Source organism: Carettochelys insculpta, chromosome 25, assembly GCF_033958435.1.
Source record: "Carettochelys insculpta isolate YL-2023 chromosome 25, ASM3395843v1, whole genome shotgun sequence".
Classification (NCBI taxonomy): Eukaryota; Metazoa; Chordata; order Testudines; family Carettochelyidae; genus Carettochelys; species Carettochelys insculpta.
The window spans coordinates 6,935,128-6,957,792 of NC_134161.1; the positions used below are offsets into that span (position 1 = coordinate 6,935,128).

Consider the following 22,665-nt stretch of genomic DNA (forward strand, 5'->3'; position numbering starts at 1 on the left):
GGCTGAATATCCCCCCCCCCACGTGGGGCCGGCGCTGCCGGGAGGCCCATGCGCACAGCTCCGGGGGCCGACCGGGCTGGACGCGCCGCACTCACCTGGCTCGAAGGCTGAGCCGGAGCCGCCGCGGTGGAGCCGCTGGGCCCGGCCGAGCCTGATGTCACAATCCGGGCGCAGCTGACGCAGGGCGGGGAGGCGGCCGCGGCCCTGGCCCTGGCCCTGGCCCGGCGGCGCGGACCCCCTGCGGGAGGGGGAGCCCCGCCCCACCCCAGAGGACCCCCTGCGGTCGCAGCAACCCGAGCCCGCCGCTTCCCGCTCAGGGCCGGGTCTTGAGCCCCAGCCGCGGGGAGCGCCCCGCCGTACAGGTGCTAGGACACACACTGCCGCCTGTCTCCGCGAGAGGGCAGGCCCAGGCTGCAAGAAAGAGGCAGGCGGCTGGGAGTCCAACACGCAGCCGAGGGCTTTATTGTGCAGAGGGTCTGGTTTGGTTTCTCCCCGGGTACAAGCTGTGCAAACACTACAAATGTTCACGAAACAAGGCGAGGGCTGGGGGGGCGCTGACCCCCTCCCCCATTGCGCTCCCCCTGGGGGCAGGCCTGGCGGGGGGAATGCACAGGGTGGGGCAGCGCACAGCCCAGCGAGCGAGCGAGGGGTGCCTGGGAGGGACACAGCTCCCCTGTGCCAGCCCTGACTCGCCCCACGAGCTCAGCACCCCGTGGGAGCAGGGGGCACGTTACAGGAACCCGCAGCCGGGCCCCGTTAGCCCTTCCGGCTCCACCAGGTGAGCTGCCAGGCCTTGACCCGGTCAGTCTGGACGCACGGTCTGGGCCCGTGGTGCTCCGTTCCCCAGTCCCTCCGGGGAAGAGGCACTTGGTCTCAGGGGACAGCTAGGTGACGCCCGTCTCTGCCCCAGCTGCCTGTGCTGAGTGTCTTCCCTGGCACATCCGAGGGCCTCGATGCCAGCTGCTCTCAGACCCGTCTTGAGCTGGGGCTGCCCTGGAAGCTGGAGGTCATGGTGTGGTTTGGGGCGCTGGGCCTGGTACGCAGCAAACCGAGGTCCACAAGCAGCACCTGCCACGGCCCTTTCAGCCCCTGACCAGAGGCAAGGCTGTTGCACGGGGGGGTGGAGGGCGCGGGGGGGACTGCAACCATCCCCACATCCCGCCCTAGCCTGTCGGAGGGAACCGCACCAGGCGCTGAGCTGGTCTCACTTGACAGTCCCGAAGGGTGGCATGCAGAGATGGGCGCCTGTGGCGTGGGGCATCTCCTGCCGCCTACCTGCGACCACCAGGGGGAGACACTGCTGTACGAATGGGCCCAGTGGGGGGGAAACAGAGCAGCTTTGACTGCAGGCGGCAGCACCTTCCCCCAGTGGTGCAGCTTCTCTCTCCCCGAGGACAGGGGCTGGCCTGGGCCCAGAGGGGGCAGTCAGGCTGACTCCTTTAAGAGCAAAGGACACTTCCCTCCCTGCCACTGACCCCAGTGTCCTTCTGTCCCCGCTCCGCGCCCTGCACCTGCTGGGGGGGAGATGCACCCAGCACCTGCATCTCTGCCCAGGGAGCACGAGCACATCGCCCAGCTGCACTCGCTCAGCAAGGAGCCGCCTTTCTGTGGAGCGGGATTAGCTGATGCCAAGGGAACTCCAGGCTTTGACATCAGGCTGCCTCAGTCCCTTGGTGGGGGATTAATTTACACCCCCCACTCCGAAGCAAACTGTCACCCCTGTTCTACAGCGAGGGCCTGAGCCCAGCAGCGCATGGCTGAGCAATGGGCAGGTGTTCGTGTGCAGGGCTCCCGCTGCACCTCTGTCCTAACCCTTCTGCTCCGCTTGCTGCATCAGGGCAGTGCCCCTCTCCCCGTCCATCCCTGCATCCCACACTGGAGGCATCCAGCACTCTTTGCTGTCTCTGAATTGGGCTCTCCTTGCTGCCCTGCCCCCACAACTGTGCCAGCGCTGCAGAAGCCAGTCCTACTCAGCACTGGGGCTGCGTGCGATGTGGCTGTTAAAGAACTGGGCAAGAGCTCATCCAATTCATCTCCCTAGGCAGAAGCCAAACCCCGCTCCTCAGTGGTGAAAAGTGAAGGCATCACATGATACCCCACAGTGTCCTGTTGGCCTGATGCTGCCCACATCGGGCCAAGCCTTTACACAGGGCAACCCTCCCCGGCTGAGCGAGCGTCTGCTCCCCAGCTGGGGCGGTGCTCAGCATCCCCGTTCATCCCCTAAAGCGGTGATCATCTCTCTCGTGCCAGAGTTGGGTCTGGGGGTCTGGGGGGCTCTCCCCCCAAAACACAAAAGGCAGGACAAGAAAAGCTGCACCCTCCAGGCTAGCGCTCCCCCTGCTGCCAAAAATAAAAACCAAAACCCAAAACAACCCAACCAAACTTGCTATGGAAGAAGCTGTGCCATCCAGCGGAGAGCGAGGGAATGCCACCATGCGTCGGGTCCTGTAATAGGGCTTAGAACCCCAACACCCTCCCCCCCTGCGTGCTTGGGACATGTGGTGAGCTGGGGATGGCAGTGCGGGGCAGGCAGGATCGGTAGCTATACAGATATATAGATATGCACAGAGAGATTTCCTTGCTTTCAAATCGTTCTTCGTCTCCTCTCGCTAAGGGCCACGTCCGGGCGGGGAAGGGGCAGGGGAGGGGCTCAGCCGGTCGGTCCGGGCGCTTGTTCCCTTCACAGGGACACGAAGTCCACAGCTTGCAGGAGCGGCAGGGACAGGAGCAGGAGCAGCAGCCACGAAGTGTTCTGAATCAAGAGGCTGATGCCAGCACATTTCTCCAGCTTGTCTGCCAGGGCAGGAGGGAGCGGGAGAGAAAAGAGGCAAAAATGAGATCCCGAGAGAGAGAAGATTGATGGGGCACCAAGACACCTGGGCTCTCCCCAGCTCCACCAGGGGCCAGCTGCGTGACCTTGGGCATGTCACTCCCTCTCCCTGGGGCTCTGTTCCCCTCCACCTTTGGCTTGTCTAGCAGGACTGCAAGTTCTTTGGGGCCAGGGAGCACTTCCCGCTCTCTGCCCAGCACCAGGCACGAGGGGGGCTCTGCTCTCGACCGGGGCCCTCTCGGTCCAATTGCAATACAAAGGATAAGGATCCAGTCAATGCTCCATCCACCCGTGTCCTGTCTCAGATAGTGGCCAGCACAAACTAGTGGAAAACACAACCCCGACAGCCAAATAGGCAAGATCCTGCCCATCGGGGGGTACAGTCCTGACTCTGGGTGGGCTGCAGGGTGCTTTTGCTCCCCAGAGGGAAACATACAGGCACCGGGTTCCCTATGGGCAGCCCTGGAGGCTGGAGTCCCTTCCCTACCGAACAGGCTGGGCAGAGGTGGGGCTAGTTGCCCCCTTGTTGGTCTGGGCTGAGTCCCCAACAAGGAATCCTGGCTCCTTCAGTCCGTGGTCTCTGCTGAGCCAGGGTAGCAAAAGGGGCCAATTAATACCAACGACAATGGGTTATCTTGGCGTGGCCCGAGCAACTGTCCACTGAGATTCATCAAACCCAGCCCACATGTGAGCCCTGAGCAGCCAGCACTACAGAGGGGGCCCAGGTGTGAACAGGCAGCCAGAAGGCACCAGGCTCAGTCTGGCCCATTCCCCAGCTGGCCCTAGGATCTCTGGGCCAGGTGGGAAGATGGATGGTGGGGAGCTTACAGGCCTTCATCTAACACAGGGATAGGGAACCTTTCTTGGGTCAAGGGCCACACTCCAGGGAAGAGGAAACCCCCTCAAAACTCCTCCCTGCCCACGTGGGGAGGAGGAGAAAATAAACCTTCACAGAAAATGGCCGGACTCACTCTCCTGGGGGCCAAAAATGAGAGGTTCCAATGTGGGGGGGCACTGCCAGGGAGTAGGACGGGGTTAGGGGCGGGGTCTGGGTGGGAGGGGGAGCAGGGGGGACACAGGAGTGGATTGGGGGCAGTGCAGGGTCTGGGTGGGAAGGAGGATGCAGGGGCAGGGTGGGGAGAGGGTGAGAAGTGTGGGCAGACAGGAGGGTGCGGGAAGGGACAAGGGATTGGGGTGTTTGCCTGGTGCCTGCTGCAGGGAAGCTCTCCCTGCCTGCGTTGCCCCTGCCACTCCCACTGGCGCTTTCTCCCCTTGCCATGCCCAGCCTATGGGCTGGGTGCAGCCCGAGCTGCCCTTGATCCAGCCTGCAAGGCGCAGGGCTCCCCACAGCAGGGAGCTGGGACTGGCAGGCCAGACACGGTGCCCCCGTGGGGCTGGGTCACTGGCACTGGCTTGTGCTGCTGTGGGGTTGGGGGAGCCCCTTGTCGCATGTGCTGGGTCGAGGCAGGCCACAGCCTGGCTATAGATTCTCCATCCCGATCTAAGAGGATCATGGGACTTACATGGGCAGAGGGCAGCAGGTGGGCCAGAGGGACCCAGTGCCCTTGTGGGCTGGTGCCTTGGGCAGGGTAATACAGCCCTGGCGGGCAGAGGGTGGCATGCCGAGGGGGCTCTCGGGGCAACGTGAAGTCAGTGAGAAGCCCCGGAGCCCGGCATGGGGATCCTGCGGTTCCAGGCTCCCCTCCCTGCCCACCTTTGATGACGGTGATGTTCTTGAGCTGGTCGCCGGTGTAGTCTCCGGTGATCTTCAGCTCGCAGCTGTAGGTGCCCTCGTCGGCGGTGGTGAATTCGTGCAGGTGCAGACACACCAGGTTCCTGGACTGGGTGACGTTGGCCCGCACCTTGAGGCTGTTCTCAGGGACGTTCAGGGTGCTCTGGATCACCCGCTTCCTTTTGTCCTTGAACATGCTGAACTCGTAGGTCAGGGGGTTGGCCGTCTTGTTTTCATAGTGGCAGTCCACACGCAGGCTCTGGCCCAGCAAACAGGCGCTCAGGTCCTTGATCCTCTGGCAGTGCACAGCCTGCAGCACTAGGACAGGCCGACAGGGTCAGACTGGGATGGGGGAGCAGAAAGGCAAAGGCACCACCCCAGCGGCTCCCCCGGCTCCCCACAAGAGACAGCAGGAACTCCACAGGCTACGGAGACACGCCAGTTTCTGGCTGGACTCCAGGCATGCTCGAGAAGCTGAGATTTAGGGTTCTGAGCCTGCAGCAGGAGCTTGCCTTTAACCGTTGTGGTCGTGCTGCCAGTGAGTGAGCTCTCGCCCCCCAGAGCAGTGCTTTCCACCCCAGAGAGCTCACTGCAAAGCATGGCAGGTGGTAACTCGCCCTCCTCCGGCTCCCCCTGCCGTCACGGCCCACCCAGCCCCCTCCTGCGAACCACCAGCCACTCCCGCACAGAGGAAAGGAGGACAGGGAGACAGGCTGGGCAGAGGGAAGACCAGTGACTGCTGTACCTTATGAGCGCCTTTGTTATGGGAGGGGGCTGCGTTTTGAGGCCGCTTGCACTGAAGCGCATCCATGCAATGAGGCGCAGGCTGCCCAGGATGGCAGCTCACTGGAGGTTGTTAAGAGCAGGTCAGACAACACCTGTCAGGGATGGTCTAGGGGTACTTGGTCCTGCCACGAGTGCAGGAGACTGGAGAAAATGACCTCTGAATGTCCCTTCTGATGCTATGTCCTGTGAAATCACACCATCCACTGGGCACACCTGGGCCAAGGAAAGCCTGCTGCTTGGTCCCTGCGTTGCCAGCTGCGCACATCTAGCTCTGCCCTTGGTTCGTTATGTGCCCCCCGGGGGGGCGCAGGCAGCCTGGCTGCCTCCGGAGTGCAGTATTTATTTATTTACCAGGTCTGGGCTCTCCAGTTAGTGCCACTTTCGGAGCATGGCCGCTAGATGGCAGCAGAATCGCACCTGGGGCCTTACCTGTCAGGAGGACAGCAATGCTGATGATGGGGTTCATGGCTCTGCCCTCTGTGCTGGGGCCCTCAGTGGTGAAGAGCGAGAGGGGCCTGAGCAGGAGAAGATGCTGGTTAGTGACTGACACAGATCTGTGCAAGGCTGATGCACACGCAGGCAGGCACGTGGCCACACCTGGGGCTGCCTGCACCAGCCCACGCAGGCGTCTGGGCACACACAGGCTCCGTGCCCGGCGTGTGCACTCACACACCACCGCAGATGCACGCAGCGGGTGACCCTCGGCACATGAGCTGTCGCCCCTGCAGCAAGTGAAGGCCTCCCGCTGACCTCCAGGGGCGTTGGCGCTGGTCCTCCAGGGCCACATGCTCAACCGAAGAGGGAGACGGGTGTGCCACTTTCACACAACGTGCCAGAGCGTGCGCACGATCAGAGAAGAGCAGATGCACACCCGTCAAAGCAGCACACGCAGCCCTGGGCATTGCCACACACTCGTGTTTGCTAGGGGCTCTCTCTCCTCATCACACAGACGTTGTGCCGCTCACCATGGTATCTGGATGCCACTAGGGACAGACATGGGCTGGGATTTTTCAAGGGAGCCGGAGCAGACTGTGTCCCCAATGCCTCTAGCGTTTCAGTTCCTAAATCCCTGAGGCTCCCTGGGAAACACCATGGACAGAGCTTGTCCCCACGGCAGATGAGTCCCTTCGCCACTCACTATTAAACCAGGTCATACACATACACGGGCACCGTCATCCCCCACACCCAGCTCCACTGATCTCCTCGGGCTCCTCGTCTGACCTGACGAGCGCTCTCCGTGCTGGGGCACGCCTGGCAGGCTGGCGTCTTCCCACACCGTCTCCAGAACAGAACTGGGGCTTGAGGGCTGGCCTGGAGCATCAGACACATCCAGCCCACTCGGTTCCTCTCTTTGGCATGACTCGCCTCCATGCCCCCAGGCACAAAACATGGCCCAACCCCTGGCAGCAGGCTGAGCGGGGAGGAGTGAGGCAGGGTGAGAAGAAGAGGGCGGGGGCAGCCAGCCAGGGAGCACCATTATCGTGCATTCGGGGCCACAGCCGGACCCACCGAGCTTTGGCTAGGCAGGGCCAGCAGTCAATAGAAGGAGGCGGGAAGGCAGCCATGCGGCGACAACTCAGAATGAAAAATCCTGTGTCTGGCAGGATTTCCTGCTGGGTTTCCTGCAGCGTGTGCAGGGGAGAAGTGGCCATTTTGGCCAGTGTGACCCTCAGAGCCTTTTCAACAGAGACCTTGGGAGGGGAATGACTAAGCTGCTTGCCAGGAAGCCAGGGGACTGCAGAAAAGAGCCAAGCATGGGTCCCAGGAGCAGACGATCCAGCTCCACGTGGGTCATGGGGACGCAGCGGGGGGCTGGAGTGCGAACACCCTCCGCCGAAGTATCAGGGACCGGGGTAGGAAGGACATGCAAGCCCATGGCATGCCAAGCTGTGTTTGCACAGGAGAGAGAAGGGCTGTGCACAATGGCGGGGGGCGGGTCTGGCAGGAACGGGACGGTCCATCTGAGCCGGCAGGAGGTGCTGCCTAGGAGACCATGCAGTCTGGCTAGGTCTAGTGCTCAGGCACCAGGATCGTATCTTTGCAAGAGTACCACTGGGGCATGCACAGAGGTGGGCGGGAGGGATGAACAGGGACATCCCTAGTTATCATCAGAGGCACAGAACTCCTCCAGCCCCTGGACCACTGTGGTGGGGAGAGCAGCCGCCTTCCAGCCTTGGGGGCTGCAGGCAGGAGCCAGGGCAGGGGAAAGGAGGGAGGGCAGAGTGGGATGTGGGGGAGTGAGTTCCTGCTGGAACAGAGAGTGCACAATGCGCCCCTCCAAAGCGGGGGAGTTAAATTCCCGCAGCCACCCCGAGCGAGCCAAGACCCAAACGATTCACTCACGCTGAGTGCCGGGTAGAGTTGGCATCACTCATTTTCTTCCACCAGAGAGAAGGGCCCTGGCCTGAAAATGCTGCCTGCAAATTGCAGGGATCACACGTGTCCCCTTTGGTGCACATGACACTGCTCTTTCCCACACCCTCGCCTTTCTCCTGCGCCGGCAAACGCTACCTCTGCATGCCCCACCAGCTGCAGCAAAGCCCCCCACTTCCCAGAGGTCTCCTGACCCACCCAGAGCCCTGCCCCCTCCCCACCAACAGAGCTCTAACCTCAGCCACCAGGGGTAGGGATGGATCAAGCCTTGGGGCTCTTCCAGTCCCTGCTCCCCTCTCTACCTGCATCCTCCCTGCAGCGGTATTTCCACTTAGCTTAGCTCCACAAAGAGCCGCCCCTTTGCTGTGCCAAGAAGCTGTATGACCTCACGAGTGCAGCACCCCTCCCTGCCTGGCGGTCCACGGCCAGCTCTCATCGGAAGCAGTCCCTCTGTTGCAGGCAGGCTGGACTCGCGCTTTAGGTCATGCTGGAGACAGCACAGCCCCTGGCCTCACCCGTCTGTTGCAGGTCCCTCGTTGGGGGCCCCTGAAGGAATGTGTACTGGCTCTTGCTAGTTCTCCTTTTGGCTGCACCCCAGCTCTGGCCAGCAACAGTCAGAGCTGCAGCCCTCCGTTTTGCCCTGCAGCAGCGTCACTCACGGAGCGGCTTGGAGAGGGAGGGATGGTGTGTGAAGGGAGCTGTCTGGGCAGCCGTGGGGGCTGGGAAGCCCAAGCCATCTGTGTGTGGCAGGGGGTTTGCTGGTGGGTAAGTGCCAGAAAGGGATGTAGGCACCAAGGATGGGGCTGGATGCCCTTGCAGGAGGATATTTGTGGGAGTGATGCTTGGCCCAGTTCCCTCGCGGCTGCAAGCACAGGCTGCTCTCTTCCACTGCTCTGGCGGGTTTGAGCAGGGCCCAGGCCCCGGGGGGTGCTGATGTATGTGCATGCGAGTCTCACTCCAACCAGCCCCGAATCCGGGAGCAGACGATGCGCTTTGATGGACACACCCTTCAATCTCCCCCACCGCCTTATCACTGGGCTGTTTACATATAAAAACATCCCCTTCCTCCAGCAGTCACGCCCTGAGCATGTGCAGCAAGGTTCCTCAGGTGCCCGGCCCGGCCCGGCCCGGCCCGGCCCGGCCCTGCCCCAGCGGGCCTGAAAACACCCCGCGCCAACGAGCTAAGCCCACGGATGCCTTTGCTCCTACCACAAGTCAGCAGCAGCATTGCGGGTGCGCTACTGCAGAGGGCGGGCAGCACCTGCCCTGCTGTTCGGAGAGGGGATGTACCCACCCAGGCGACACAGCCAGCCCGTAGCCAGGCCGGGTAAAGAGCCCAGGAGTTCTGGCTCCTGGGGTTCTCCAAACCACTAGCCATGTGCCTCCCAGAGCTGGGGGGACACCCCAGAGTTCTGGCCATGGTCAGCTCTCATCTCAGCCAGCACTCTGATGGGTGTGGTAATAGAAGCTGCTGACTTCAGCCTGGCCCAGAGCCCACCCCCCTTGTCCCCAGGGAGACAGCCGGGGATCTGTGTTCATGCCCCTGGGGCTGCAGAAGCAGAGCACACAGCTCAGATCCTGGCTGGGAAAAAAAGGGGAGACCCAGGTGCAGGGGACCGGCCTTACGAGAGCATCTCTGGCCCAGCAGCCAGCCTCTGCTCACCAAAATACTGACCCTGTTGCCCCCAGCAGCAGGCACTGACCTCCGAGGGCACAACAAGCAAAGCAGCTGGCCCCAGAGCATTTCCCACGGGGGCGTATGGGGAGGGCCACCCGCTTGGCTCTGCACACAGCCCGGGGACCCTGATGGCCAGCGCGTCTGGCAGGTTGATGCCTCGGGTCCTCCAGCCCCCCCCGGCTGTCCTGCTCCCCGAGGTCTACCCCCCACCCCAGCTGGTCCCAGCTCTTTCAGGGCCGGGTTTACTGTTATTTCCACGCCAGGGTTTTTGGGGCCCCACAGGGCCCCGCTTCCAGGGATCCGGCCCCCCCTCTCCCAGGCGCGGAGCGGCGGTGAGTCAGACTCAGGAGCAGGGCGGGGGCGGAGAGGAAGGCGGGGGGGGATGATGGGGCAGAGAGGGGAGGAAGCGGATCCCCACCTCAACCCGGGGCTGCTCCCAGAATCTGCCGCCCACCCCGCTGCGTCCCACCACTGCCGGCTCCCCGTTGCACCAGCCCTGCAGCCCCGCGCCGGCCGAGCAGAGAGACACTCCAACGCGGCGCGGAGCAACCGCAGCGCGCTGACTCCACCGCACTGCAAAACACTGCACTGCAGAGCCCGCTGGGCCGGGCTGCGCTTCGCCACTGCCGCAAGGGCACCACGGCCGGCGCTCGGCTTCCGGGGGCGGCTGCTGCAGGCCGGGGGGGAGCCGCTCCCCAGTCATTCACCCGGCCCTGCCGCTGTCCTTCTGCGGGGGCTGCAGCCGGCGCTCTGCCCGCGGGCCGTCTACACTCCCCGCGCAGGCAGGCCCCGGGCAGTCGGGCCGCCCCAGGGCGTCACGGTGCGGGAGAAGGCGCAGCCGAGCCGGCGAGGCGCGCCAGGGCTCCCCGCCGTGCGCCCCTGGCGTCGCCACCATCGGGTGTGCGGATTCGCCCCTTCCGCCCCCGCCTCTCTGGGCCGCCCTGTCTCTGCCTCTGCCTCTGCCCCTGCCCCTGCCCGGCTCAGATCCCCCCGCCCGGGCTGCGCCACAGCAGCGCCGCGTCCCCGCCTGCGCCTCACCTCCCCGGTAGCGGCTGCCGCTCTCTGTCTCCGCCCGCCGTCTGCTGCTGCGGCGCCTCCCTGGGCTCTGCTGCGCGCCGCGCTGCGCCTGCCGTTTGGGGAAGGGAGGCGCCGGTCGCCTCGCCAATCAGAAGCGCGGTGCCCGCCCAGCCCCGCCCCCTGCGAGCCCCTGCAGTGAAGACGGCCCTGCCCCGGGCCTCCGCAGTGCTCGCTGCTTCCCCAGGCCTGTTGTCAGCGTCTGGCAGGCTCGGGCCGCTCCCCTGGGTGCTGAGCACACTTGCCCTGCAGCCCCTGCCATGAGGGTGCCCACTGCCCGCAGGGTGGGGTATCTCGGGGCCTGGGGCGGTTAGGGGAAGGGCAGCCCACGTGGGGTGTAGCCTGGGGGTGGGGGCCCAGCTGCTCTCCGCAGTCCGTCCCCCATCCACCAAGGGTGCTGCTGGCAGAGCCATGAAAAGCCCAATGCTGCCATCTGCCAGGGGGCCTCTGTCATGCAACAAGCCTCCTGCTGGCAGCTGGGGTGGGGCTTTCAGCATCCTGCAGGATCAGGGCCTAAATCCTGCAGGGTGGGCTGGATGGGCTGAACACCCTGGTGCCCTCGGACTGCTGAAGCACACAGGGAGAACCAATGAGCAAAAGCCCTCCCAGGCCAACGCCGCCCCACGGCACACGCCGGAGGGGAGCCCTGGCTGACCAGAGAGACGAGGCTGACTGGGTTGCTGGCCCCGGCTCATGTCGATGGGTAAACTGGACTGCTCCAGCCTCATGCCAGCACCAGGGCCATGGAGATCACCCCCACCCCCAGGAAAGGGGCTGGGAAGTGACCTGAGTGGATGCACGTCCCCTGCCTTGCACCTCGAGTTGGCAGTTGCTGCTCTGCACAGTGAGCCTCAGACCCGCCCTGCATGTGAAGGCAGCGGTGGGGGAGGGAGGTCTGGTGTTTGAAAGGGGGCACTGAGAACACCGGCTGCAAGGTAAAGGCCATGCAGCACCCAGCTGCACTTGCTGCAGCCCCATATCAGGGAAGGGTAACTATCGATTTTAATTTAGCCACATCCCTCCCTCCCTCCCTCCCCCACTCCCGCCTCCATCATTGGGCAGCTCACAAACACATGCACACACCCGCGCCCCCCCCGTTGCCTTTTGCTCAGCCACCCCCAACTCCTAGGTCTGTTTGGGCCCCTTTTTGCCAATGGCTGGGTCCCTCCTCCAAAGAGGTGACGTTTCCCTGGTTTCCATGGGAATGTTGGTCTTCCCCAGTGCAAATGTGTCACATCTCAACAGCATGGCAGTCATCTCATGCCCACAGGCGGGCTGGGCTCTTGGCAGAAGAGAGGCCTGTTTTCACTCCCAAGAAGCCCTGGTTCCCCGTTGTGCTGTTTGCATGAGCCCGCCGGTGTAAAAGCAGCCGTGCGCGCACAGGACCTGCCTAGCTGACCTGGAGGGAAGAGTGCTTTGGTGATAGAAGGTTTCTGTGGCATTAACCAGAAGCAAAGGGAATAAAATAGAGTAGCCCTGAGACCGCTCTATTTGACAGGGACTGGGACGACAGGTGGATGGTCCTGCACATGCAGGGGGGCGTGAAAGTAACAAAGACTTTGCCTCCATCATAGCCATCGGGCTCCATCAGGTTTGCAGCAGCACCAGTGCGACCCCAAGTCCATGCAGGCAAGCAGCAGTTTGCACCCGTGAAGCATGCTCTAAGGCAAGCAAGGCGCTCAGAACACTTTGGCACAGCTGGGCTTGCACATAAACAGGAGCCGCTCCCTGTTCTTGGCAAAGCTGAAGAGTTCGGACAGTGCTGGGTCTTTTGCACCTGGGCCACAACTATGTTATGAGGCAGCACCAACCTCGAGAGCTGACCAGCCTGCAAGGGCCCCCCTGGACAAGCCACTGAGCTAGTCTGTGCTGTAAAAGACGATACGGAAGTCAGACTCTGCTCTAGCAAAGGCTGGTACCCTGGTGCCACCCTGGCACTGGAGTTTTGCAGGCTGGCTGAGCAGCAGGATTTTTGCTAGACCGAGCGAGTCTTTCCACAGCTGTGGACTCCCAAGGCAGCTGTTTGCTGGGGACAGAGGCTGTAAAGCACACTGCAACAGCATTGTTGTGAGAAGGGTAGGAGGGCGAGATGATGTTGGCCTCATTGGCCCTGGAGGGGAGTCTGAACTGCACACCTCCGAAGAGAGGCAGAGCTCTCCCTGCGGAGGGAGCGGCTGATCCATGGCTCTGATGGGAGCCCAGAGCTGTAAGGAATACACACAAACACAACGCACTGACACCACGACAAACCAGGCAGTGATCTGCAATGCCCAGGCATGCTTTTCAGTGTCACCCAAGGGCTGTGGAGTGAATTAGTAGACCCTAACCATAGTGAGAGGGCCGGTGTCTGTGCTTACCAGGTGAAACTGCAGGTGCCATGGTGTGGACTCTGTTGGCTCTGCTTCCTCCTAAAGCAAGCTAGCAGGTCACACCTATTTGTTACCCTCCAGCTACCTGACCTGTGGTCCTCTGGACATGCAACATGTACAGGTTGAACTTCTCGTCCGGCACCCTTGGGACCTGACCAGTGCCGAACAAGAGAACTTGCCGAACTACTGGAGGTTGATATTATCTAGCAGCATTACCAATATGTTCACTGCTTACTGGGCCCTTAGAAGATGTTCAGGGGTAAATTACAGCTAAATAACAGCACAGAACACTGAGCGCCAGGATAGGTGGCAGCAAACAAACTTTATGGGACTGTGGCAACATGGGCACACCCGTGATAAGTCGTCCTCTCACTTGCATTGTGCTGGATTATGGATGTTGCCGGATGAGAGATTTCGGATTAGAGAGATTCAGCCTGTGCAATAATCTGCTGCCTCCAGGGAAGCAGGGCCCCCACTTTGGTGGTTTCACCTCAGTCCAACACACTCTTTCACACAAGGCACCTACCTGTGATAAAACCCAACTGAAGTTTATGTCACAGCGATTCAAATACAAGCCAGTGTAAGGTTTGGAAACACAAGGGTTACAGGTCAAAGCACATTCTCTAGGCTGTACTTATTAGCAAGTTATTTTCCTATCTGAAAAACAACATTCCCACTTATCTTTTCCAACTCTGTGTGGAATAAATTTTTATGTGCACCGAGGCCTGGCAAATGTACACCCCCAGTAGAACTGAAAGCCAAGTCATGGGCGCTCTGCTCTGCTGATCCGCTGGGTGGCCTTTGATTCGCTCCTGAGCAGCTGCACCAGTGTACAGCTTACAGGGGATGCTGCCATAGAAGGTATTTTTCACCCAGTGATCAGTCCTGACAACGCTTGGCCAGCTGCAAGCTGCCTTCTGCCAGCCTCACCTCCACTTCCTGTGTCCTCTCTAAGCCCAGGGGAAAGCCTGGTCAGAGGCTTCTTTTGTGTTTGTAAAGGCTCAAGGTCACATCTAAGCTCAAGACATGGGCTGGCTTCCCAGGTGCTGATTCTTTGGGGCACCACGTACGTTACAACAAGAAGTCCTGTGGCACCTTGTAGACTCACAGATATTTTGGAGCATAAGCTTTTGTGGGCAAAGACCTGCTTCAACGAATATGTTAGTCTAAAAGGTGCCACAGGACTTCTTCTTGTTCTCAAAGATCCAGACGAACACGGCGACCTCTCTGATACATGGCCATGACGTAGCTCTAGTCAGGGCTATTGTTAAATCTAATTCTTAGCTTGTGGCAAAGACCACAGGTGACTGATGTTGGTGAACTTTTGAGAAAGGAGTTGGCCACAGAGAACACGCCTGCCTGGGCATGTGCGTGTTGCACAGATGCAAAGCAATTTAACATGCAGCCATGTGCACAATGCACAGAGAGAAACAAGAGAGCCAATACCGTGGCAATATAAAAAAAAATCAGACACGACATGCACATGGCTGGCCATGCACAAGCCACAATCTCTGCGCACACTGAGCAGAATAGAACAACCCAAGCTAATGCAGCCTTGAGAGCAGTACAACACACCGCCATGGGAATGGGAAGTGAAAAGCACCAAGTGCATTGTAGCCAGGAGTGAGTGTGCAGTTTCTGGGCAGCAGCGTCTGTTTTTAATCAGCGCCTCCATTACTGGGTGTTTTGCAGCCATATGGATGCTGGGCTCTTGCAGGAGTTTATGGGTTGGAGATTTCACTGCAGATCAGAAACTGGCTCCTTTGCATATACCAGGGAATAGCAGCAGCCACCCCAGGCCTCCTGGCTGTGTTGGATGAAAAGAGCAGGACTGGCACAGTGAGTAGATACATTGCCAGCAATGGTCCCTGTTATGGAGTATAGGGGTCCCCAGGCCCTGCACCCCGTCGGCAGGCAGAGGTGACTCTCACTCAGCAGGGAGAACAGGAGGGTTACGGGGCGACAGGGACACAGCATAGAACAGACTTGTCAGCACAGGGACCAGAAGCCGCCAGTACAATCCATCTCGGGGAGAGGGGTCCAGAGAGGATCACTGAGCTGGGGCCATGGCCCTCTCCCCTTCCTCCCTGCCTCTCCAGCCAGACCAGACTGCCCCACTCAACAGCCCAGTTCCAATTCCAACCAGCCAGGCCCCTCCTCCCGCCTTTGTCCCGTTTCTCAGGGAAGAAAGGTGTCACCTGGGGGCCTGGGTTACAAAGCGCAGGGAGGCCCATCGTGTACGGGTGAGAAGTCATCTCACCAAAACTCCCACCACCACTAAGCGCCGATGCTGTGTCTAGGGAAACTGAGGCACCCCCCTCGGGTTATTACAGGACAGTAGGAAACACCTGCACCCTAAGCAGGGGAGTAAAATCCATCCACACACCCCACTTCGTCACAGCTCCCCAGGTTGCTCTATATAGGCGGCACATGGCTGTCCTGGGAGGAGAGAGGGCAGGGTGCCTGCTTAGCAGTCGTCCCTCCTCCCAAGCCAGTGGAGGAACCTCATCCAGGCCAGCCCAAGGCAGCGGGGCAGACCTGAAGCATTAGAGGTGAGGATAGAATGGGGGAGAGCAGGTACCCCTAAAGCGGTGGTGGATGGAGAAATAGCCCCAGACAGAAGGCAAAGGAGGACAGGACAGAGCAAAAGCAAATTGCTGGTGCAGCTCTCCCCCAGCAGAAGTCTGCTGCTGGCGGGGCAGGCCAGGGCACAGACAGACAGAGAGGGAGGGGGTTGGGATGGTGGGACAGATAGTCCAGAAGACTAGATCAGCCTGCATGCCTCAAAGCTCTCGCCCAAGGTCGCATCTCCAGCCTGCTCAGAGGAAAAGGCCTCTCCCTCGCTGCCTGCTTGCCTGGCCCTGTCGGGAGAAAGCCATCTCAGGGCAGCAGGGGTGGGGGAGTGTCTCTGCCATGCTGGTTGCATAGGGGGCTCAGAGTCACTCGTATCCTGCTGGTGCTGGCATGCCCCAGCCATCAGTCAGGCTGCCTTAGGGCTGGGGTCTTGATCCGGAGATGCCCCTGCTCTCCCCTGCCCTACTGTGGGAGCAGGTGCAAGCACCTTTGCTACCCGTTTGGGGGAAAGACAAAGGTGCTTGGCCCAGGGGCTGGCTGTGGGGGTGTGATGCAGTCGGGGATACCTATGCATGCGTGGGGCTCACAGAGGGTGTGGGGCTCCGGCTGAGGGCAACCCAGGTGACCAGGTGACACATCTGTACTGCAGCAAAAGGGGGAGGTGAAGCCTGAGGGTTTTGAATGGGAACTGGGAGTTGTAAAGCAGTTAGTCTGGACAGACAGACAAAGGCGGGGTCAAGGCCCCTGCTTGGGTGCCCCCTTGGGGCCTCCTCTCCCCAGAATGGATTGGACTGGCTGTCTCTGCCTGCTGTACTGACTCCTCTGTACGATGCTGTGCCCGTTGGCTAATAAACCCCCTGATCTCCTGCTGAGTGAGAGTCACTCCTGCCTGCGGATGGGGTGCAGAGCTTGGGGACCCTGAACCCCATTCAAGGGGGAAAGGGAAGTACCCAGGTGGCTTCCCCATGCCTGACCATGAATGCTGGGCAGACTGAGCTGGACTGCAGCACATATTACATCTGTCTGTAAGAGGGACACACCCTGCTGCTTCTCAGAGGAGTTCCCCGCCATGTGCCCAGGGTCCACCCGCAGAGGGCCTGTGCCGACATATCCCACCAGCTCCCAGGGCTTGGAAAGGAACAGGAGAACCCCTCCTGCTGCTCAGGCCAGTTGAGAACTCACCACGAGGGCTTCCCCATGGGGCTGTTATGATGGATAAGGGAAACTGCCCCAGCCCCATGAATCTCAGCACACAGGTGCATTGTGGGGCTCGCTCAGAGCCACAGCAGCTGCATGCCAAGCCATCCCCAGAGCCACAGAGCTGCGGAAAGCCACAGCCAGGCATGAATTGGGAGCGCTCCAGCAGGATGCAGCCCAGCCTGACTGTTCTACACCCGCTCGCAGCTGCTGCAAGCCCAGGAGGGGGAGGAGGCTGCAGCAGCCAGCTCCAGGTGGGGGGTGGCACACCCAGCCAGCAAACCCCTGGCGGAGGGTGCAGACCCAGGCTGAGGCATGTGCTGACTGTCAGCAGATGCTTCCTAGCCCAAGGACAGAGGGGAAGCAGTGTATGCCTTCCCTGTTCAGCAGCTCTGGTGCTCCTCCGGGGCAGCCCAGGGAAGCCCAAGTTATGGCTCTCGTTCAGTGCCCACTATGGGCATTCACAGGGGTGCACAGTCTTGGAGAGGAAGCAACGTCCTGGCCAGCTGTCCCCTCCCTCTTTGGGCCAACTCATGCCCAAGCTGTGCTCGGCCGCTAGGGCTGCGGAGCCTTCTCTACACCTGGGCATCTGGGCTCCCTTGAGAAGCCTGTATGCAGGGCAGCGGAGATCCTACTGGATAAATGCCCCCATCCCAACAGACACCCCCTCAGTAGGGCAGAGGCAGAGCTGGCGTAAGTGGGTGTAGCCATGCCGATTGTCACCAGCCCAATGGCATCACCGGGGGCAACTCAAACTCCTGTTGCTTTTGCAGGACTGTAAGTGGGGGCACCTGGCAGCGGCATGTAGCACAGCTTGCATCCTTCTGTTCCCCGCCTGGCTGTCCGCCTCTTCTCCCAGCCCTTGGGCCTGCAGCCAGGCGTGATGCAGGGGATGTAAAATGAAAATGGTCTCCATTTCTTAAGGCTTGGCCTGATGGGCCTGGAGGAATGGAGACGGGATGAGCACGGGTCTCTTATGTCAAGCTGGTGGTTCCCGCTTCTGCACCTGTGTGGGCGGGGCTGGCAAGTGATGCTCCCCTGCCCCATGCACTGCCGTTCCCTAGGGACACAATGGCTGCACAGCTTTTGCTACCTAGTGATAGTGCTGGCCTGGAACGGATGTTCCCTCTAACCTTTTCCAGCCGTGTGTGGAACACATTTTGTTATGGGCACCAGCCCATGTGTGCAAGGGCACCGCCAAACAGAAGCAAAAACTTCCTCCCGAGGCCCCACCCATTCCCGGGCATGGAGCCAGACACACACATCTTGCTCAGTGGCCCCACTGGGGTTGGGACTCTCACCTGCACGGAGACCAGCAGTTCCCACTGGCAACGAGACACTTCCTTGCTGTGTGCTGTGCTTGCATGTTCTGCCCCAGAGCTGGCTGCATCTCAGTGCTGGGGAGAGAGCCACAGAAACAAAAGACCAGAAACATTTGCTGAGTAACCCTCCCAGCACAATGGCAGAAGGAACGAGGCAGGGGTAAGGCAGAAGGGTCAGACAAGGAATGGCCAGACAGGAGGAGGGAGAGAGGATGGGAGGGGATGAAGAGTCCATGAGGGGGCACTGGTGGGGCAGTGAGCTGAGCTGTGTCACTGGAGCACACACAGTGGTGCTCTTCAGAAGCTGGGCAGCTGCTCCTTACATTTGGGTTTGCATCACCACCGGCTCCAAGCTTTTCTCATCTCCATGACTGTGAGCCGGGACAATGGGGGCATTTAACTGGGGAGAGAGATTCCTCCTGTTCTGTGCGTTCCACTGGGACAACGTCAGCCACTCAGGCCTCAGCTCAGTCCCCTGGTGCCTGTCTTGCGAGAGGCACTCTTGGCCTCATCTCCCAACCCTGCCCCGCCCCATGGATGCCCCCTGACCAGGGCAGGCTGGGCTGTGCTGGGAGGAGGGAGAGGGATATTCCTTCCTGCCACACACTGCCCTGAAGCTTGAGATCTGATTAGTGGAGCGCTACAGAGGTGATTGAACATAATTACTTGTAGCCTGAACTTGTATTGCACGAGTGTGTATTCAGCTGCATCATGCGCTTGTGACAGCTGAAGGATTTTTGCCTTTTTTTTTCTGAGCAGCTAATTCAAGTGACTTGAGAAGACGATATGGCGACACATACCCAGAAATTGTATTTAATACAGACAGCTCTTTCAGAGCCAAGGATCCACAGCCACGCTGAATGTGCCTCTCCGGAGCGGCCGCCCAAGCTCTCAGCTTACAGGAAACGCTGCCTGTAACCATCCTGCTCAAAAGGAAACCAAGGTAGGAAGATGGGTGGGATGGCCTGCAATGGGGGAAGGACAGGACAGTCGTGGTTTCCTGAACTGTTCATACTTTCCAGCCAGCTGCTTCCTGCATGCTGACAAGATAAAGAGAAGCAACAGAGAGGCAGCCTTGTAGAATAGCATGTCTTCTGACAAAACGCACCAGCAGTCACAGAGCACTTTAAAGGTTAACAAAGTAATTGATTAGGTGATGAGCTCTTGTGGGGCTGCCCTCAGAAAGCTCATCGCCTAATCAATTATTTTGTTAGTCTTTAAAGCGCTCCAGGGCTGCTGGTGTGTTTTGTAAGGTAAAGAGACAGTTGGAAGGGAAAGTAAGTGGAGCTCATCAGAAAGGAGTTCCTGATGCAGTCTAAACCACCTGGGAGAACAGATGAACCCAAAGAAAAGGGAATCCTATTTGATCCTTTACCCAGAGTATAATTGCTGGGATTAATGGAAGAACAGCCAGACTGGGTCAGACCAAAGGTCCACCTAGCCCAGTCGTCGGTCCTCTGACAGCAGCCACTGCCAGGTCCTCTAGGGCAGGGATGTAAAAAGTGGGGGTGTGTCCCCTGGCCGGGGTGAAGGCATGCCATTTTGTAAGGGGGCTGCAGCTTGATCAGCTGCTGGGCCTCAGGCTCATCTATCTCATTGGAAACATTGAGCTTTGTCACTGGTTTTGTGTGCATGTTCATGTTTACATGTTGGTGAATTCAGTTTTTACATTCTTCAGACTTATTTTCTCACACGTGCCAAAAGTTTTGTTTTTTTTTCCCCCCCGTAGGAACACACCAGCTCAGTATCTGGCTCCATGAGTGTCTCCCAATTCTGCTTATGTCAGCCTTAACCAGGGCAATGCCAGGAGCCTGGATGGAGTCACTCCTGATTTACATCAGTGCAATGGATGGCATGTCTACACTGGGGCGGAGGGTGTCATTTCCAGCTCTGATTGAACTGGTGCGCTAAAGACAGAAGTGGAGCTGCCAGGGCACAAGCAATGGAACAGGGGTGGGGGCGAGGGTTTGGGCAGGTCTGTGATTGGGCGGTTAGCCCCTCCAATGGGGCAATGCTCCTGTTTTTAGCATGTGAGCTTTAGTGCTGCTGTCCCAGGGACGTCTCCTCCAGGTCAGATGCCTCTAGGTCAGGGCCTGGCCCTCTGTGCGGGAAGGCCCTGCTGCTGGGTCTTCGCCTGACACTGCAGGTGCTGCCACCCATCAGTGTGGTGTGTTCTGCAGAGCACTCCACCCTTCACCCCCTCATTGACTGGCAGCTAATAACATTTGCTGCGTGCACCATGCTAAAAGCTACTTGCCAGGCAGATTCTTCTCCTGCAGCCAATAACCACCAACTCACTGTTTTAACGGCTTCCCCCGCAGCACCCCAACACCACTGGACCACTCCCTGCAGGACATCCTCCTCTGGTGGACACTGTTGAGCGAGCTGCTCAAGTACGCTGACAGTGCCAGAGGTGAATGGAAGCAGGAGCACCAGGGTACACCCTTGGGGAGGTCTTCTCCCCAGATCCAGGCCTGCTCTGGGACTTGCTGGGTGATGTTCTCCTGCTTGTCTGAGGCGAGTCAGACTCACTGACTTATGGGGCCCTTTCAAAACCCGGGAATCATTTCCACCTCCACCCAGGGAGTAAAGATCAGAGTTCCAGCGCGGCCCGGCTCCCTGCGGCCCTCCCCTGTGGACGCCCTGTAATAACTGCACACTGCAGCAGCTCCTGTGGTTAGCGTGCATCTGGCTCCTGTCAATGGCTTCACAAGCCACGGGCAAGGCCCAGTAACTGCAGGGGCACTCGCTCCATCAGCACACGCGGGAGGGGCTGCCGTGCTTGGCGCTCAGCCCGAGCGGCTGGTGCGTGCACAGCACACGCTGACTGCCTCAGTGTTTTGAGGCACAGCAGTGCCAGCCAGCTAAGGAGGGAGGCCAGGAAGCAGTGATGGGGCTTTTCCCCCTCTTAAGGGCTTCTCACAAGACTCACTGACATCGGGCGGTGTTGACCCATGTTTGCCAAACACTCAGTTTGCACCAAGGGGCTGTCGCCCGACTCTAGGTGCCCACCAGAGAGCTCCGTCAGCAGAAGGGAATGACCTCTTCTCTGTGCCAGCCCTTCTCCCCCTTTCGCCTCTCTCCTGGCCCAGCAGATGTGATAAGAGAGAGTGGGAAAGGAGAGCGGGCGGGCAGTGCAGAACTATATTAATCCTCCCCGAGGATTAATGAGCTTCTGCCAGTTGGGTAATTCGGAGCAGCCTCTTGGCTGCTTCAGGCTGGGCCAGCTGTGAGACTAAAGGGAGACCGCAGCAGCTCCTGCACAGATGTAGTTAGGGCAGCATGTCAGTCCTACTGGCCAGGAAAGAAATGAGAAAAGTTTTAAATTAGAACCATCACTGCTCTCTAGCTTCCCAGATGGCCTGGTCCCTCCTGCTCCATGGATGGAACAAGAGTGAGCTCTTCTCTGCCCTTGCAGCCTTTTATAGGGCCCAGCCTGGGCCTGATTGGCTGACTGCTTCCACCCTAATTGCCCACGGGAGGCTTCTGCATAAGCCTGTCCTTGCTGGAATGGGTACTGCATCACGACCCATCTCAAAGGCAGGCTCTGGAGAGAGACTGCAGCCTGATCCACTGGAGATCAAGGTAGGACTGGGTCTCCCCTAAAATACATCAGCATGGACCAGCACAGCAAGATGGAGCCTTGTCAATCATCAAACTAAGTTGCTTCAATTGATTGTACCATTTATTGATCATCGCTGGTTTTAACCAGGAATGAGTGACACAGATTACTTATGGGTTTGGTGCGACCCATACCAGATGCAAACTAATACCATATTAATATTGGGATATCACTTATAGGCTACGTTTACACGTGCCCCAAACTTCGAAATGGCCACGCAAATGGCCATTTCGAAGTTTACTAATGAAGCGCTGAAATGCATATTCAGCGCTTCATTAGCATGCGGGCTGCCGTGGCGCTTTGAAATTGATGCGCCTCGCCGCCGCGCGGCGCGTCCAGACGGGGCTCCTTTTCGAAGGGACCCTGCCTACTTCGAAGTCCCCTTATTCCCACAAGCTCATGGGAATAAGGGGACTTCGAAGTAGCCGGAGTCCTTTCGAAAAGGAGCCCCATCTGGACGAGACGCGTGGCAGCAAGGCGCGTCAATTTCAAAGCACCGCGGCTGCCCGCATGCTAATGAAGCGCTGAATATGCATTTCAGCGCTTCATTAGTAAACTTCGAAATGGCCATTTGCGTGGCCATTTTGAAGTTTGGGGCACGTGTAGACACGGCCATAGGGTCCATCATAATTTAATTTAATGTCCTTGTAGCGGGAAAAATAAAGAAATGCACCACAGGAGTGCCTGGGAAGCAAGTTAAAAGGAGTCGTGTGCATTTGAAATGAAAAGGAACAAGTGTGGAATGCCTGTGATTGCACAGAAGCTTTTAAAGAAGACCACAACAGAGGCTGAAATAAAATGTAATATCTCCTCCCCCCCAAAAAATCAAAACAAACAATAATAGCACCAAACCAAAATGCCACTATTGTTAAACAATGGAGTAAAAGAGGCCATTAGAGACAAAGTTCAAAAATTGGAAGTCAAAACCTACTGAGAAAAATAGAAAGGAACACAGCCTCTGACAGGTCAGGGTGAACACATAACTTAGACAGGCCTGAAAAGAATTTGAAGAGCAACTACCCAAGGATACGAAAATTAGCAACGATTTTGTTAAGCACATCCAAAGGAGGAAGCTTGCCAAACAATCAGCGGGACCACCAAAGAATCA

General features: G+C 59.2%; 1 protein-coding gene across 2 annotated transcripts; it reads right to left on the bottom strand.

Moving 5' to 3' along the window:
- Positions 1 to 439: 439 nt before the first annotated feature.
- Positions 440 to 10,549, bottom strand: THY1 (Thy-1 cell surface antigen). Of its 2 annotated transcripts, none has more exons than XM_074976864.1 (4): positions 10,438 to 10,549; positions 5,778 to 5,863; positions 4,545 to 4,880; positions 440 to 2,793 (listed from the first exon to the last, which is right to left on the bottom strand). In XM_074976864.1, the coding sequence occupies exons 2-4, from the start codon at positions 5,812 to 5,814 to the stop codon at positions 2,681 to 2,683; spliced, it is 486 nt and encodes a 161-aa protein (XP_074832965.1). In that variant the 5' UTR covers positions 5,815 to 5,863; positions 10,438 to 10,549; the 3' UTR covers positions 440 to 2,680. The 2 variants fall into 2 exon arrangements, with proteins under 2 accessions (XP_074832965.1, XP_074832966.1); XM_074976865.1 differs by lacking the exon at positions 10,438 to 10,549 and adding an exon at positions 9,818 to 9,837.
- Positions 10,550 to 22,665: the final 12,116 nt, after the last annotated feature.

Coding starts and splice junctions, on each gene's coding strand:
- THY1 (XM_074976864.1), bottom strand. CDS start 5,814: ATGAACCCCATCATCAGCATTGCTGTCCTCCTGACAG. Junction 4,881..5,777: donor CATTGCTGTCCTCCTGACAG/GTAAGGCCCCAG, acceptor GGCCTGTCCTAG/TGCTGCAGGCTGTGCACTGC. Junction 2,794..4,544: donor GAACATCACCGTCATCAAAG/GTGGGCAGGGAG, acceptor CTGCCCTGGCAG/ACAAGCTGGAGAAATGTGCT.